Below are 14190 nucleotides of genomic sequence, written 5' to 3'. Positions count from 1 at the left end.
GAAATCCAAACTATACCCCGAGTATGATCAGTTACAGGAAGATGAGTTAGCTAAAGACAGTGATTACTATCAATCAGATGATGTCTATGACTTCGCTTATGGTCACAATGTTGCGCATGATATGCATGTCATATCTCCATTGGCCGATGAAACATTTATAGAGGAATGTGATCCAAATGATGTACCAAGTGGATGGGCAAACAATGAAGAAGAAGAAGAAGAAGAAGAAGAAAGTCAAACTAGTGACGAGGAAGAATTCTCAAGCTAGTGAGTAAAATCTTATACTACAAACCTCTATTTAAATGTATTGTAATACTTGATGTGAGTTGTATTGCAATACTTGGTGTGAATGATTAAAAATTTTATTTGAATATATTGTAATACTTGATACGAATGATTCGAATGCATTGTAATACTTGATGTGAATGATTTCAATTATCTGAATGTATTATAATTTATGCAATTAACGAATGATTTGAATTAGTGCAATACTTGATGTTAATGATTTGAATTATTTGAATGCATTGCAATGCTTGATGTGAATGACTTGAATGCATTGTAATACTTGATGTGAATTATTTGAATGTATTGTATGACATATGTTATTTGTTAGAATATGGTTCATGGAGGTTATAGTGGTCGCTCATCCAGTAGTAGCCAGGCTCAGCCTTCATCTTCACGGGCTCCTGTGATAGGTATATCATATAACTAATTAGATGCTTGATTAGTTCAAATGCACATTCTGAGAATTTCTAATGTATTTTTTTACAGATGATGTTGCGCCTGTACACGACCCACCTACACCAGTTGATCACACAAGTCAACAGCCAACACAGGAAACAGGGTCTTCTCAGGCTGGCACAAGAAGACTCATTCGAATAGTGTATATCGATAATCGACCGTAAGTATTTTGTTTTCAATTATTGCATATCTTTTAAATATTTTATATTGATATTTACTGTGTAACAATTCATGTGCAGCACGAGGTTTGAGCCACAAAAAGTAGTACGGGAGATTAGGAATTCACTTCTTCAACATCTACCAGGACCAGTTGCTCAATGGAAAGAGTACCCAAAGGAGGTGTTAGACAGATTGTGGTTCTCATTCATGGTATACAGTTGTTCCTCATAGTTAATGTGTTTCATATTTAATTTATTTAAGCAATGTCTACTAACTTTCTGAAAATATTTGTAGGCTTCGAATCGCTTCGCAACTACGGTGGAAGAAAATGATGCAAGGAAGGTGTGGCAGAAGGTGGCTGCCAATCGATTTGCAGACATGCTGCACACTATGAAGACTGCAGCAAAAAAAGCATCTGGCGTAGTAGATGATCCATTACTGTGGAAGGGCCATGGTCCTATTACTATCAGGAGAGATTACTGGGATGAAATGTGCGATAAGTGGGCGGGAGATGCATTTAAAAATCGCTCTGCGAAGGCTGCACAAAATCGATCGAAGATGCCCGAAGCCCATCTACACACAGGTGGATCTAAGACATTTGGGAGCCACCTAAAGAAAATGGTAACTCATCAATATATAATATTAATTTTATAAGTATTGTTGCAAACTTGTGTACTAAATCTTTTGTCATTTAACTTCGCAGGAAGCAGAAAAAGGAGGCAGTGTACCATATAAGGATGTGTTTGTAGAAACACATAAACGAAAGATCACGGGAGTCTTCGTATCAGAGAAGGCGAGAACGACAACGGTATGTATTAATTCTATTAATAATCATTACAATATATATGCAAGTTATCATAATGTTATCATTAATTATTAATGAATACTTTAAACATTATTTTGTAGGAGGCATATGAGCAACAGATGGTAGAGCGATATGGCGATGACGCTACTCAACATCCATCATTTGATCCTACAGCATGAGTGACTGCAGCAGGTGAACCCAAAAAATGTCGCGTGTTCGGGTTTGGGAGTAATATGAACACTTCACCAGTTATTGGTTCTTCCAGTTACGGCTCACCGACTTCTTGCACCGACATAAGCTTCAAGCAGCCGACTATTCTTTCCGGTGATGATGTACGCTAGATCATTAATGAATCACTGAATAACTACTTTCAATACACCGTCGCCCCCTTTCTCCGAAATGAGATCAAGGCCGTTGTTCAGGATAGGGGATCTTCGATTCCAGGTCCCTCTCAGGTATAATCACATATTCAGTTTTTTGACTGCCTTAGAGCACATATGAGCATGCTATAATAACATATAGAGTTTTTTTATTGCATTAAAGCACATATGAGCATGCTATAATCACATATAAAGTTTTTTTGTTTGCCTTAGAGCACATATGAGCATGCTATAATCACATATAAAGTTGTTTTGCCTGCCTTAGAGCACATATGAGCATGCTATATTCACATATTCAATTTTTTGACTGCCTTAGCACACATACGAGCATGATCGAATCACATATATAGTTTTTTGCCTGCCTTAAAGCACATCTGAGCATGGTAGAATCACATATAGAGTTTTTTTAGATGCCTTAGAACACATATGAACATGCTATAATCACATATTCAATTTTTTGACTGCCTTAGCACACATATGAGCATGATAGAATCACATATATATATATATATATATATATATATATATATATATATATATATATATATATATAACTTTTTGTCTGCCTTAGAGCACATATGAGCATGATAGAATCACATATAAAGTTTTTTTGACTGCATTATAACACATATGAGCATGCTATAATCACATATTCAGTTTTTTGACTGCCTAAGAACACATATGAGCATATTATAATCACATATTCAGTTTTTTGACTGCCTTAGCACACATATGAGCATGCTATAATAACATATAGAGTTTTTTTACTGCCTTAGAACACATATGAACATGTTATATATCATTTATGATAGAATCACATATAAAATTTTTGGCTTTGCCTGCCTTAGAGCACATATGAGCATGCTATATTCACATATTCAATTTTTTTACTGCCTTAGCACACATACGAGCATGATCGAATCACATATATAGTTTTTTGCCTGCCTTAAAGCACATCTGAGCATGGTAGAATCACATATAGAGTTTTTTTAGATGCCTTAGAACACATATGAACATGCTATAATCACATATTCAATTTTTTGACTGCCTTAGCACACATATGAGCATGATAGAATCACATATAGAGTTTTTTTATTGCCTTAGATCACACATGAGCACATGATAGAATCACATATAGTGTGTAATTTATTTCATTATATTTTGTTTATCAATACTGACTGTTCTTTTCTTGTGTAGGCTGCTAGCGATAATCAGGGTAGTGGAGCTGAAGGGACAGATAAAGACAATGAACAAGAAGAAGCATAAAATTTTGGCGATGATTAGAGGACTGTGTTGAAGAAGTTCTATTTTTTTTATTTTTCCTAATTATAATTGTTGAATTGTAAATAATTAAACTTCTTAATTTTAAGGTGGAACGATTAATTGTTGTAGATTCTTGTTATATGAATTTTTTTGTGTGGTTTGTTTTTTATTTACAGGAAATATAAATTGTACAGAAAATAGAAATTGTACAGTTCTCGGTAATTAATTTTTAAATAATTTTTTTTTTAATTTTTTTCGTGTTTGCGACGGATTAGCGACGGAACCATCCGTCGCTATTCATATTAATCTAGCGACGGCATAGCGACGGAAGTAAATCCGTCGCCAAGCCGTGGTCGCCGTTTAGTACCGGCGGATTGGCGACGGAATATAGCGCTCGTTATTCCGTCGCAATTAGCGACGGACCTGGCGATGGAATTATTCCATCGCCAGTAGCGTCGAAATATTCGCGACGTAAGCATGCTGTCGCCTCGTTGTCGCTAATCCGTCGCTAACCATGTTAGCGACGGATTAGGGACGGATTAGTGACGGAATGTGGTCGTCGCTAATCTACTGCTTTGTTGTAGTGATATGCCATGGCATATACCCGCTCTTTGGAACCAAGATGGTCTGTTGCAAACAGTGAGTGATCGTGTGCACAAACTCTTCTTTGTGTGGGTGTCTTGAATTCTAGACCTGCTCTCTCTAATCCATGACCTGATTGGTAGACATCTATGCTTTGAGAAACATTTTGAAAATAGTTCAATGCTAGACATCTTGATGTACTATTGGTACACGTCTATGCTTTGATCTTCAATGGTGGGAGGCTTTGGTTTTATAAGCTGCCAAAATGCAGTGTTTGAAGATACCTTGGATGCAGCATAGTCATTTTTTTGTGCGCTCAAGACTTTTAGCGCTAGTCCCGTCATGATCATCGCTAAAAGTTTGAAAAAACATAACATTTAGTGGCTATTCAAAAATGTTGCTAAAAGTCTTTTTTTTCAAAAAAAAGTTGCACGGCATTGCATTACACTGCGTGAACCAACGGTTGAAAAGAAAACCCGTTCAAAGATACGGGTTATATATATATATATATACATATATATATATATATATATATATATATATATATATATAGAGAGAGAGAGAGAGAGAGAGAGAGAGAGAGTAATTGGAATATGTAAATCAACCAAATATGTAAATTGGTAGGTACCAAGATTTTCATAGTTTTTTTTTTCTCTAAAATTTCACCATATGGCTTGGTTTTATAGAAAGTCTCTCAGATCATCTGATTACGATGTATAAAAATCATCTTTTAGGACTTAAAAATCAATAGCTCAAAATTTTTGTAAATATTCAAGCATACAAAATCACATTTCTTAATCAAAGTACAATAATTCAATAGTCGATTTCAAGCAAATGGACTACAACGAATGAATCTGGGGTTAGATTTGCAAAAAAACTATGAAAATCTTGGTATATATATATATATATATATATCAAATTGCTTACCGTGGCTCTGACAAAAAAAATCATGGATGCCACCAAACCATGAAACCAGTGCATCTTATGGGTTATCTGATTAAAATATCATTAAAAAAAGGACTTTTGTTATGGACAACCACTATGGCAGCCTCAAACTTCTTTAGATGAGGTTTCCACATTGTGGGTCATTTGAGTCGGTCCTTCATAAATCACTTGATTTCAACATATTTTTTGTCGCTTGTGGGTCTCTCTCTCTAATATGTAAACCCGTTCTCAAGTCATGTTTTGAACCAATAGAGGCAAAACAATAAATAATATATGTGCTTAGAATCTTTGAGATGCTCGAGGAAAGAAGACCTTCAAAAGCTGAAGGGGTCTCTCTCTCTTATCCAGTGGCCATGCTTCCTTAATTTGTCAGCAGGTTATAAACACATGCAAAACTGCATCAGCATCTACCTTACCCTAAAAGTTAAAATTCCACCCTCCCCTCCCAGACAACTTTAGCCTCTACTCCATATTGACAAAACCATGAAGTAGCACTAGAGCAACATCAGAGTCATCTCTGCCACCATTGCCGCTACCATGGAGAAGAAGAAACCTTATCAACAGCGTAAAGTTGATGATTCCATAAGCTTCTTCAAGTTTCAGTTGTACCCGTCTAACCTTACCTCCCACTTTGTTCTCTTTGCCTTGGGCATCACTTTTGGTGTCATTGCTAGCTTCCACATCAGTAACTACCTCCCCATATTCAATCAAACAAACTCCAATTCCTCCCTCCCTCCTCTCAAGTGTGCCACAAATCATTCCATCGGCATCGATCTGAATCATGGCAACAATTCTTCTATTGCTTCCTCTATTCCTGTTAGAGATTTTGCAGACGAACACAATTGCATCACGACCAGCTCACCATCCAAGTTAAATTCATGTGAGTCTATTCCTCGTGTAGTTGAGAACAGCACACATGATCCCACCGCTGGTGTTGATCCACAACCCATGAATTCTTCTAGCAGTTCTCAGCTTATGGCGCGTTGTGACTACCTGAGAAAGGAGGAGGCTGCCAGAATTGGAATCAAGGATTGGGTACAACCCAGTTTTGTGATGCATAGCATGGTAGACGATGAATTGCTATGGAGGGCATCCATGGTTCCCAAGGTTAGTGGGTACCCCTACGAGAGAGTCCCAAAGATTGCCTTCCTATTCTTGACAAAGGGACCCCTTCCCTTGGCACCCTTGTGGGAGAGATTCTTCAAGGGACATGAAGATAAATATACGATTTATGTTCACACAAGCCCCTCCTACAACGGATCAGTGCCAGACAAATCGGTGTTTTATGGAAGAAGAATACCAAGCAAGGTACGAGAACAAATAACTTCTTTTGATTTCTTGAAATGAGCTTGCTTAGATTGTATTTGGCATGATATATAGGGGTAACGTTGGCTACACTAGACAACACCATACTCTCCACTAAAACATTACCTGTTTTCCAGCATTCTCTTCCTCTCTCGGTTTCTCTTTTTTTTTTTCAGATCAAGCTTTATAGATATCATTTACATGGTTTGATTATTTTTTTCCAATGAAGGATGGGAAAACACACTTTGAAATCAGAAACCTAGTCGCGCTGGCTAAGTCTGCCATACTTACTATCGGTATCCCAACGGTGTAAACCCGTGCCGCACCCCTTAGCCTCAGGGAGTCACCAGGCTTCGGTTGAACAGGGGCTTATCCCTTGCCCTCATTACTGCAAGGGGCTGAAGCTCCTGGGAATGGAACCGTGACCACCGGTCTAATGGCTAAACCCCTTCAACTACACCAAACCCCTTGAGGGTACATGATTTGACTAGTTAAAAACATGTGATAGATAGTCTGTTTGTGATGCATAATTAGATTTTTGGTGCATTGTATAGCATGGCAATCAACTGTGATATTTTATCTTCACCGCACATCTTACTTGGGAACAAGGATGAATGAAAATGGTTCAGATTCGGAACAGTTAAATACATGGGGATTTGGATCAGAATCAAAGTCGGAACAGCCAAAAATTACAAAACCTCTATCTTGGATCGGACCTATTTGCATCCCTACTTGGGGATTGTGCATCTCGCTTGGAAAAACTAGGAGAGTAGGGGCCATGTACATCTTGATCAAGTGAGATGTGCAGTTTTGGCAGTGAATATAACTGAAGAATTGGTCATATACGAAGTGGACTGATCTGTCTCTTTTGTAGCTCTTGATCAAAGTTTCAGGCTTTCATCTGGCATTAAATCATCAATTTGATTTCAGCTTCACAAGGCTGGGACCCTTGCCCTTCGATTGAATTTTCAAAGTTTGGCAAACTTTACTTTCAAATGGCCCACGTTTCGGAATAAAAAGTGGGTTCATGGTCTAGAAGAGGGCCCCACAAAAGTAAATGAACACCATGCTCATGACATCATCCCTCTTTTTTTTAACCAACAAAGACTTCGTGGAATAGGTCAGCCATGGCATGAGAAACAGGCATCCCTTGCCTTGAAATCCAGAGTGTAATTTAACACGCTAGTTTTTGTCAATGGGGCGTATCTCATGCTGTCGTTTAAGATGGTGATCTAGCACTTGAATATGTAAGGGTACTTTTAAAATAATGATTGTTTAATTGTTTTGAAACGTAGAGTCAAAGGCGGAGCCAGGAATTTAAACTAGGGTGGGCACAATTGCATTGTGAAAAATAAATTATTAATAAAAGAAGTCTCTAAGTATAAAATATCAATCCAATGTTTTACATTGCAAATATACTTAAATGGTGAACCTATCTCAATAAAATATAGATATATCAAATACTAAAATAAATCAACAAAAAAAAAAAAAAATCTTAAAATCATAATAAAAATAAAAAATAGAATCATGATTATTACTATTTAAAAAACACAAATGAACCCCATCCTAATAGAAATCAAACATCGAATGATCATTATTACTAATCAAAATGCCAACTAAAAAGAAAAAAAATACATAAAAAGTTTTGAAAGTTATAATTTAATCATTTATATCATTTGAAATGATGCAAATCAAAAACCTAAATCCTAAGAAAAATCATTCATCTCGCATCTATGCTAATTGATAAAATAACAAACAAAACCCTTAATATTCTAATTTCTAAGTTCTAACCAAAATCAAGTATTCATTCTTTATGGATTAATGGTTAATAATAATTAAAAAAACAATACATAATCCCCAAAAGCATAATTCAACTTTCATGTTATTTTGAAAAACACCAAATCCAAACCCAAATTCATACAAACATCATAAATTATGCATTTATACTAATTCATAAAAAAATAAAAAACCCATAACATTTTAACCAAAAGAAAAAATTAATTATAAATTATTTATGGCTTCATGAATTAAATATATATATAGGAAAACCCTAAAACCATAACTAAACATTTATGTCATTTTACAAAAAAACCAAATTAGAACCTTAAATCCTAGCAAACATAATTTATATATAGCCTAATTAACAAAAAGGGCATATCCAATGAAAATTATTCTGGTTTAAATTGGATATCCATCTGACCAAAAATCTATTTTAATTCAGGTTTACCATGAGTAAGATATACAGATTCTTAGCTAATCATGTTGATCAAGAGAGAAGCTTAACACATATCCAAAATTAAATCTTCAGATGTTAAGACTTTTGCTCTTTGTTGAAACATAACGTAATGCTTTTCACATGATTTACATCAATGTATGGTGAGATGGAGAAACCTACTAACAAAGCAACACCCTGATCACATACTTCAATTGATAGAAACCAAATTAATCCAAGAGAAAACTATATTTTAGTTACCATCAAAGGCAAAGAGATACCTAATTTTCAAATTAATCATTATATCAACCAAATATGACAAAAGAGAGTCAGATCAGTATTAACCACGACTAGAATGCAAATTAAGAAGCAATTTAACCACAAATAGAACATAGATCAAGATTACAAGAAATCTAAATCAACAAGAAATCATCAAGAAAATAGAAAAAAAAAACCTAAAAAAAAAACTATATTCAATCATACATGCATGAGTCTGAAAAATATATACCATAGGATTCATAGAGAGAGACTACCTTGCAACAACAAGCAAGACTATAAAGTTGCTTCCCTATGTGCACCAACAACAAACAAGACTGCAAACTTTGATCATGGAAGGGAAGAAAAAAAGAGCGAGAGCGGTAGGCTGGGTTGTGCAAGCTGATATATATGTGAAAGACAAAAGGAAAAATAAGTGTGAGAAAGGGAGGGAGGGCAGACAATACAGAGGGCTTTCAGCGTGTCGATGAATGGAGGAGATGTCCAAACCCTCAACAGTCATTGCGTCTTCACCCAAAAGCTAGAAGTGATGAGGAGAGAGAGAGGGTACTTCGGGTAGGGGCTCACCGAATTGAGCAACGAGGAAGAGGGGGGGAGGGAGCCGGGTAGAGGGGTCACCAGAGTAAGCAACAAAAAAGGATGGACTCACCGAAGTGTGCAATGATTGAGAGACAAGATAGTAGGGAGAGAAAGAGAGGGAGGACCCCGTTGGACACTATAAGAAAACTGTGGATTAGCGACGACCTAAATTCGTTGCTAATCCAATGCTAATCCGTCGCTAAACTATTTAGCGATGAATTAACATCGGATTAGCGACAAAAAACTTTCATCAAGAATTTTTCGACGCTAAGTAGTGCCAGAACTTATCCGCCGCTAAGTCCATCGCTAATTTGCGACGGATATGATCCATCGCGAGTCTTTCGCTATTTTAAATTAGTGATGGATAATATCCGTTGATAATCCGTTGTTAAATTTAAAAAAAAAATAAAAAAATTTGCTCGCTGCCAGCGCGTTCTTCGACAAGGAGCAATTTTTTTTGCACAGAACCGACGCGTTCCGGCAGGCTGCGACTCCGCACGGATCCAGGGGGAGCTCCTCTTTAAGTTCTAGGTCTGCCACGAGAACCAGCCGAAGAGCTTCACGGCGGGGGCGCGTTCCGGGGGGAGCTCCTCTTCAAGTTCCACAGGTCTGCCATGAGAACCAGCCGAAGAGCTTCACGGTGGGGGCGATCAGCTTCAACTGCGACTCCGCGCAGATCTTCGTGAGCTGCAAGGGGAGGAGCAACGAGTACGACATCTTCGCGACTTCGGCAGGCTTTTCGCGATTCCGGCAAGCTCTTCACGACTCCGCGCGGATCTTCACGACTCCGGCAGGCTCCAGTGGCTCCCCAACAGCAGCCTCCTTTTCGTCGCCCCCTTGACGTCTCGGCTCCGGCGAAGCCACGGCGGCTCCATCTGCGACTTCTCCATAGGTAGGGATCGACTCTTTGTGAACGTTGTCAGCGGGGCTTATGGCGTCCTGAGAAGCACCTCAAGTGGGGATGGTTTAAATCGAACGGGAGGGAAAAACAAATGAAGGAAAAATTTTGAATGGAGGGAGGGAAAATTTTGTGCCTCAGGTGGGACGAAAATTAGCGATGGAATTAGCAAGGGAATTTTTCCGTCCCTAATTCATCGCTAATTAGCAACGGATTAGAGACAGAAAAATTCTCTCGCTAATTCCGTCGCTAATTAGCATTTTTTGTAACGTTTTTGGCGACGAAAAAATATTGTCGCTAATCCCTCGCTAATTAGCGACGGCTTTAGCGACGAAGATATTTTTGTCGCTAATTTTGCAAATATTTCAAACGTTAGCGACAAATAGTTTTCGCTCGCTAATCTGTCGCAAATTGGCGACGGAAAAAATTTGTCGCCAATTTCCGTCGCTAAGTAACATTTTTCTTGTAGTGGGAGCCCCCTCTGAAATTTTCCCCCCAAATGTTAGTGAAATGGGAGCATTGACCTCACTCTATAACGGTGACATAAATATCACCGTTATATAACAACCCTATAACGACAAGAGCTAGATCTTGCCTTTATTGATCAATAACGAGGAGATCTTCTAGTCGTTAAATATATACGTTAATGTGTTTTAAGGCCAAAAAATCTTGCCATCATTCATAGGTCTTTAATGGTGAGATGTGTGCAGATGCAAGGCAGTCGTGGGGACATAAATATTGTCATTATTGATAAGCTATAACGGTGACATTCATGGCTGTAGTAGAGTAATAACAACGATATATTTGTCTCTTCTATTACCAATCAATTAGCGGAGATAATGATCTTGCCATTATTGCTTGATCAATAGCGGCAAAAATTCTTATCGCCGTTAAAGAGTCACCACTATTAACCCTCATCTTTATAGTGTGATTTTTGTTGGTGAGGGTGGGATGCCCACCCTCTCCACAACGTGGCTCTGCCCTTGGTTAAAGTAAAATTCGGCCTCACATTCAGAGCATGCCTTGAATTGAGATCAAGTGCAATATGATTGTAGACTTTAAGTGTGCTGCTGCACCTGATCACCCACCATCTGCTGTTCAGCCCCACAGCTGACAGGATGTATCCCAAAGATGATAGATGAGTTTTATTTTTTGTCTTGGAGGAACAAAGATGGTGGATGAGTAGGTGTAGTAGCACAGTAAAAATGTGCAACGACATTGCATCTGATCTTCCCTCATGCCTTGAGTGGTTCGATCTCCAGATGTACCCGGCACCTAGGTCCTCGTCCCTCAACTCAAAACAAGATGACCTCAACCACAGGGGCAGATATTTAGCAAATAAATCGATATTTTAAATTTTTTGTCAATGTATTTTATACGATTTTATATTTTATTATTTATCAATATTTTTCAAAACCATGAATTGAATATATCACGAGTTTTTCTCTCACCAAAAGATCCCAAAGCTGAAATTTTTTAGATTGATCTTCAAATTTGTTGTCCAGCCATTGAACTTGGCGTATGGGAAAAGGCTCTCTTCTGCACGCTTGGCAGCAGGCAAACTGGGTCATGGCACCCTCTGGTCTAGAAAAGTAGGCTCAACTTAGTCTCCGTATGACTTTATCAAAATATGTGATTAGGGCATTCAAGCTAGGATTTGGTTGTATTCTTCCCCCTTTTTTTATTGCAGGTTGACATTTCTTGTTCACCACCTACTTTAAGTTGGAATAAGTCCATGCAGGCTTACTCTTTTTATATTGAAAATTAAATCATTTCCTAAGAAACTTCTTTTAATAACTTTCTATCCCCCCAACCACTAATTTTAAGATAAAAAAAGAAATTGAACTTTTTTTGGAGCAAAGCATTTAACTGTTTTCAACTTTTACATTTCTTTCCTGAAATAGTTTTCAATTTATCTATATCTTTTAAGTGGCTTACATTATTTGTTAACTGTGACTAATACCACCAGTCTTAGGAAAATATTACAGCTTATTGGTTCAACTCGTCTTAGTTGTTTGATAAGAAGCAGACATGGAAAGAAATCGTTAAGTCCACATCGCATCAGAAACAGAGCAACCACTTTTATTATCTATCTTTGTTCTCTAGAAGGAATTGCCACGTAAATTTCTTGTGGCATCTGTGGTTGAACAAAACCTTAAGCTAATATATTAGATTTAGAGGGCTCTAGATTTATTTTAAGAAATGCCACCAACAATATTAGGGCTTATATATAGACATATTTGCCTTGGATGCCAAGTTAATTTTGGTATTGACAATGATTTCATGGCTGCAAAGTTATGCTAAGAAAAAGCCCGAGATTTTTCTTTCTTCTTTGTTAATTTCCTTAGTCTTTAAGCAGCATAGACTAGAAAGAAATAGGGAAGTGAATTGCTCATTGAACTTTGCTGCTTCATCTGAGTCTTAGTCCAACTAAACTGCAGCTGGTATATCCAACATGAGTCCAGTCCATTTATTATTTGTGTCATATGACACGGTGTTTGCTTAATCGCTCGCTGGACAGGAATTGAGATTGGGTGCAATGTAATTGCACACTTCAAGCCTGAAATCTCATGTTCTTCAGGCAGACTGTAACGGGTTGCCCTGGGGAATGAAATCAGAATGATTTTGAAATCATTCTGATTCCAAATCCCATGCTAGTGGAGCCACCCGAACGCACCCTAAGAGTATGCAATCATATCTTTGCCTTCTTTTTTTGCTGACAGAAGGTTTTGATTTTGAAGCAGCAAGTTCGATGGGGAACGCTTAGCGAATTGGAAGCAGAACGGCGTCTTCTCGCAAACGCGCTGCTTGATTTCTCTAACCAGAGGTTCGTGCTCCTGTCTGAGTCTTGCATACCCATCTTCTCCTTCACCACCACCTATGAGTACCTAATCAACTCAAGGCAGTCCTTTGTAGAAGTATATGACGACCCAAGTAAAACTGGCCGTGGCCGGTATAACCGGCGAATGTGGCCAGTGATCATGAGTGAACAATGGCGAAAAGGATCTCAATGGTTCGAGATGGATCGAAAACTCGCACTAGAGGTGATTTCTGATCAGAAGTACTACCAAGTGTTCGTGATGCGCTGCAGGCGCCGATGTTACCCTGATGAGCACTACATCCCTACGCTTGTGAACATAGAGTTCGGGGCATGGAATGCAAACAGGAGTGTGACTTGGGTTGACTGGTCCAAGCGTGGGCCTCATCCAGCCAGTTATAGTCAGTGGAATGTGACCACGGAGTTGCTGAGAAAGATGAGAGATGGAAGCCAGTGCACATACAATGGGCAGGAGACAACTGTCTGCTACTTGTTTGCTAGGAAGTTCCCCCCTAATGCTTTAGGTAGGCTGCTGAAGTTTGGACCCAAGGTTTTGGGATTTTAGAGAGAGAGAGAGAGAGAGAGAGAGTTTTGATTGGTCTTTTGAGTGATGACGTTCCTTACATTTAACGGTTGCATACAGAGAAGGATCTAATTTGTATGTATGTGTATGAGAGTGGGAGAGAAGTTTAATTTGTTGGCATAAGAAAACTGGGGAAAAACCTAAAAACTGTTAATTGGTGTATTCAATCAAATTGTCATAAATGTTATTTTGTAATTTAAATTTGGCTAAAGACTGAGAAAGGTAGAGATATTCAACAAAGTAGCAGAGTTGTTCTTGTTCTTGCTTTATAAACATTTGGAGAGAGTGTGGGAGAGATTTTAAGGTAAAAGCTCAGAAGGTATTTATTAACATGTGTATCTATTTAATATGCAAGCCAGTTTCGCTGTTACTGTTCATGACGTACAGGAAGCTGAGAGTCTCTCTCTCTCTATATATATATATATACACATATATATATATATTTCTGACTAGTCCCAGTCTGGGTCGCACTCAGACTAAGTAGGTCAGGAAACATTCCAACCAGACTCGGTCTGGGTTTGTGCCAGATCGAGTCGGTCAGTGCTATTATAACAGCCATGACAAAGGGTTACGCCCTTTATCTGCCGACCATACCCTCCCCTAACGGGGATGCCAACAATCAGAGTGGTTGTCAGTGGGTGACC

The 14190-nt window shown here is 38.1% G+C and overlaps 1 protein-coding gene across 1 annotated transcript; it reads left to right on the top strand.

Annotated features, from left to right (window-relative positions):
* The first annotated feature begins 5412 nt into the window (after positions 1 to 5412).
* LOC149831455 (glycosyltransferase BC10-like) lies at positions 5413 to 13767 on the top strand. Its single transcript, XM_090013019.1, has 2 exons — positions 5413 to 6183; positions 12890 to 13767. The coding sequence occupies exons 1-2, from the start codon at positions 5413 to 5415 to the stop codon at positions 13526 to 13528; spliced, it is 1410 nt and encodes a 469-aa protein (XP_089869145.1). The 3' UTR covers positions 13529 to 13767.
* The last annotated feature ends 423 nt before the right edge of the window (positions 13768 to 14190 follow it).

This window comes from Nuphar pumila, chromosome 7, assembly GCF_984573655.1.
Source record: "Nuphar pumila chromosome 7, dmNupPumi1.hap1.1, whole genome shotgun sequence".
Taxonomy (NCBI): domain Eukaryota; kingdom Viridiplantae; phylum Streptophyta; class Magnoliopsida; order Nymphaeales; family Nymphaeaceae; genus Nuphar; species Nuphar pumila.
Note: the sequence above shows the minus strand (reverse complement) of the source record. Positions and strands in the feature narration are given on the sequence as shown.

Coding starts and splice junctions, on each gene's coding strand:
- LOC149831455 (XM_090013019.1), top strand. CDS start 5,413: ATGGAGAAGAAGAAACCTTATCAACAGCGTAAAGTTGATGATTCCATA. Junction 6,184..12,889: donor GAAGAAGAATACCAAGCAAG/GTACGAGAACAA, acceptor ATTTTGAAGCAG/CAAGTTCGATGGGGAACGCT.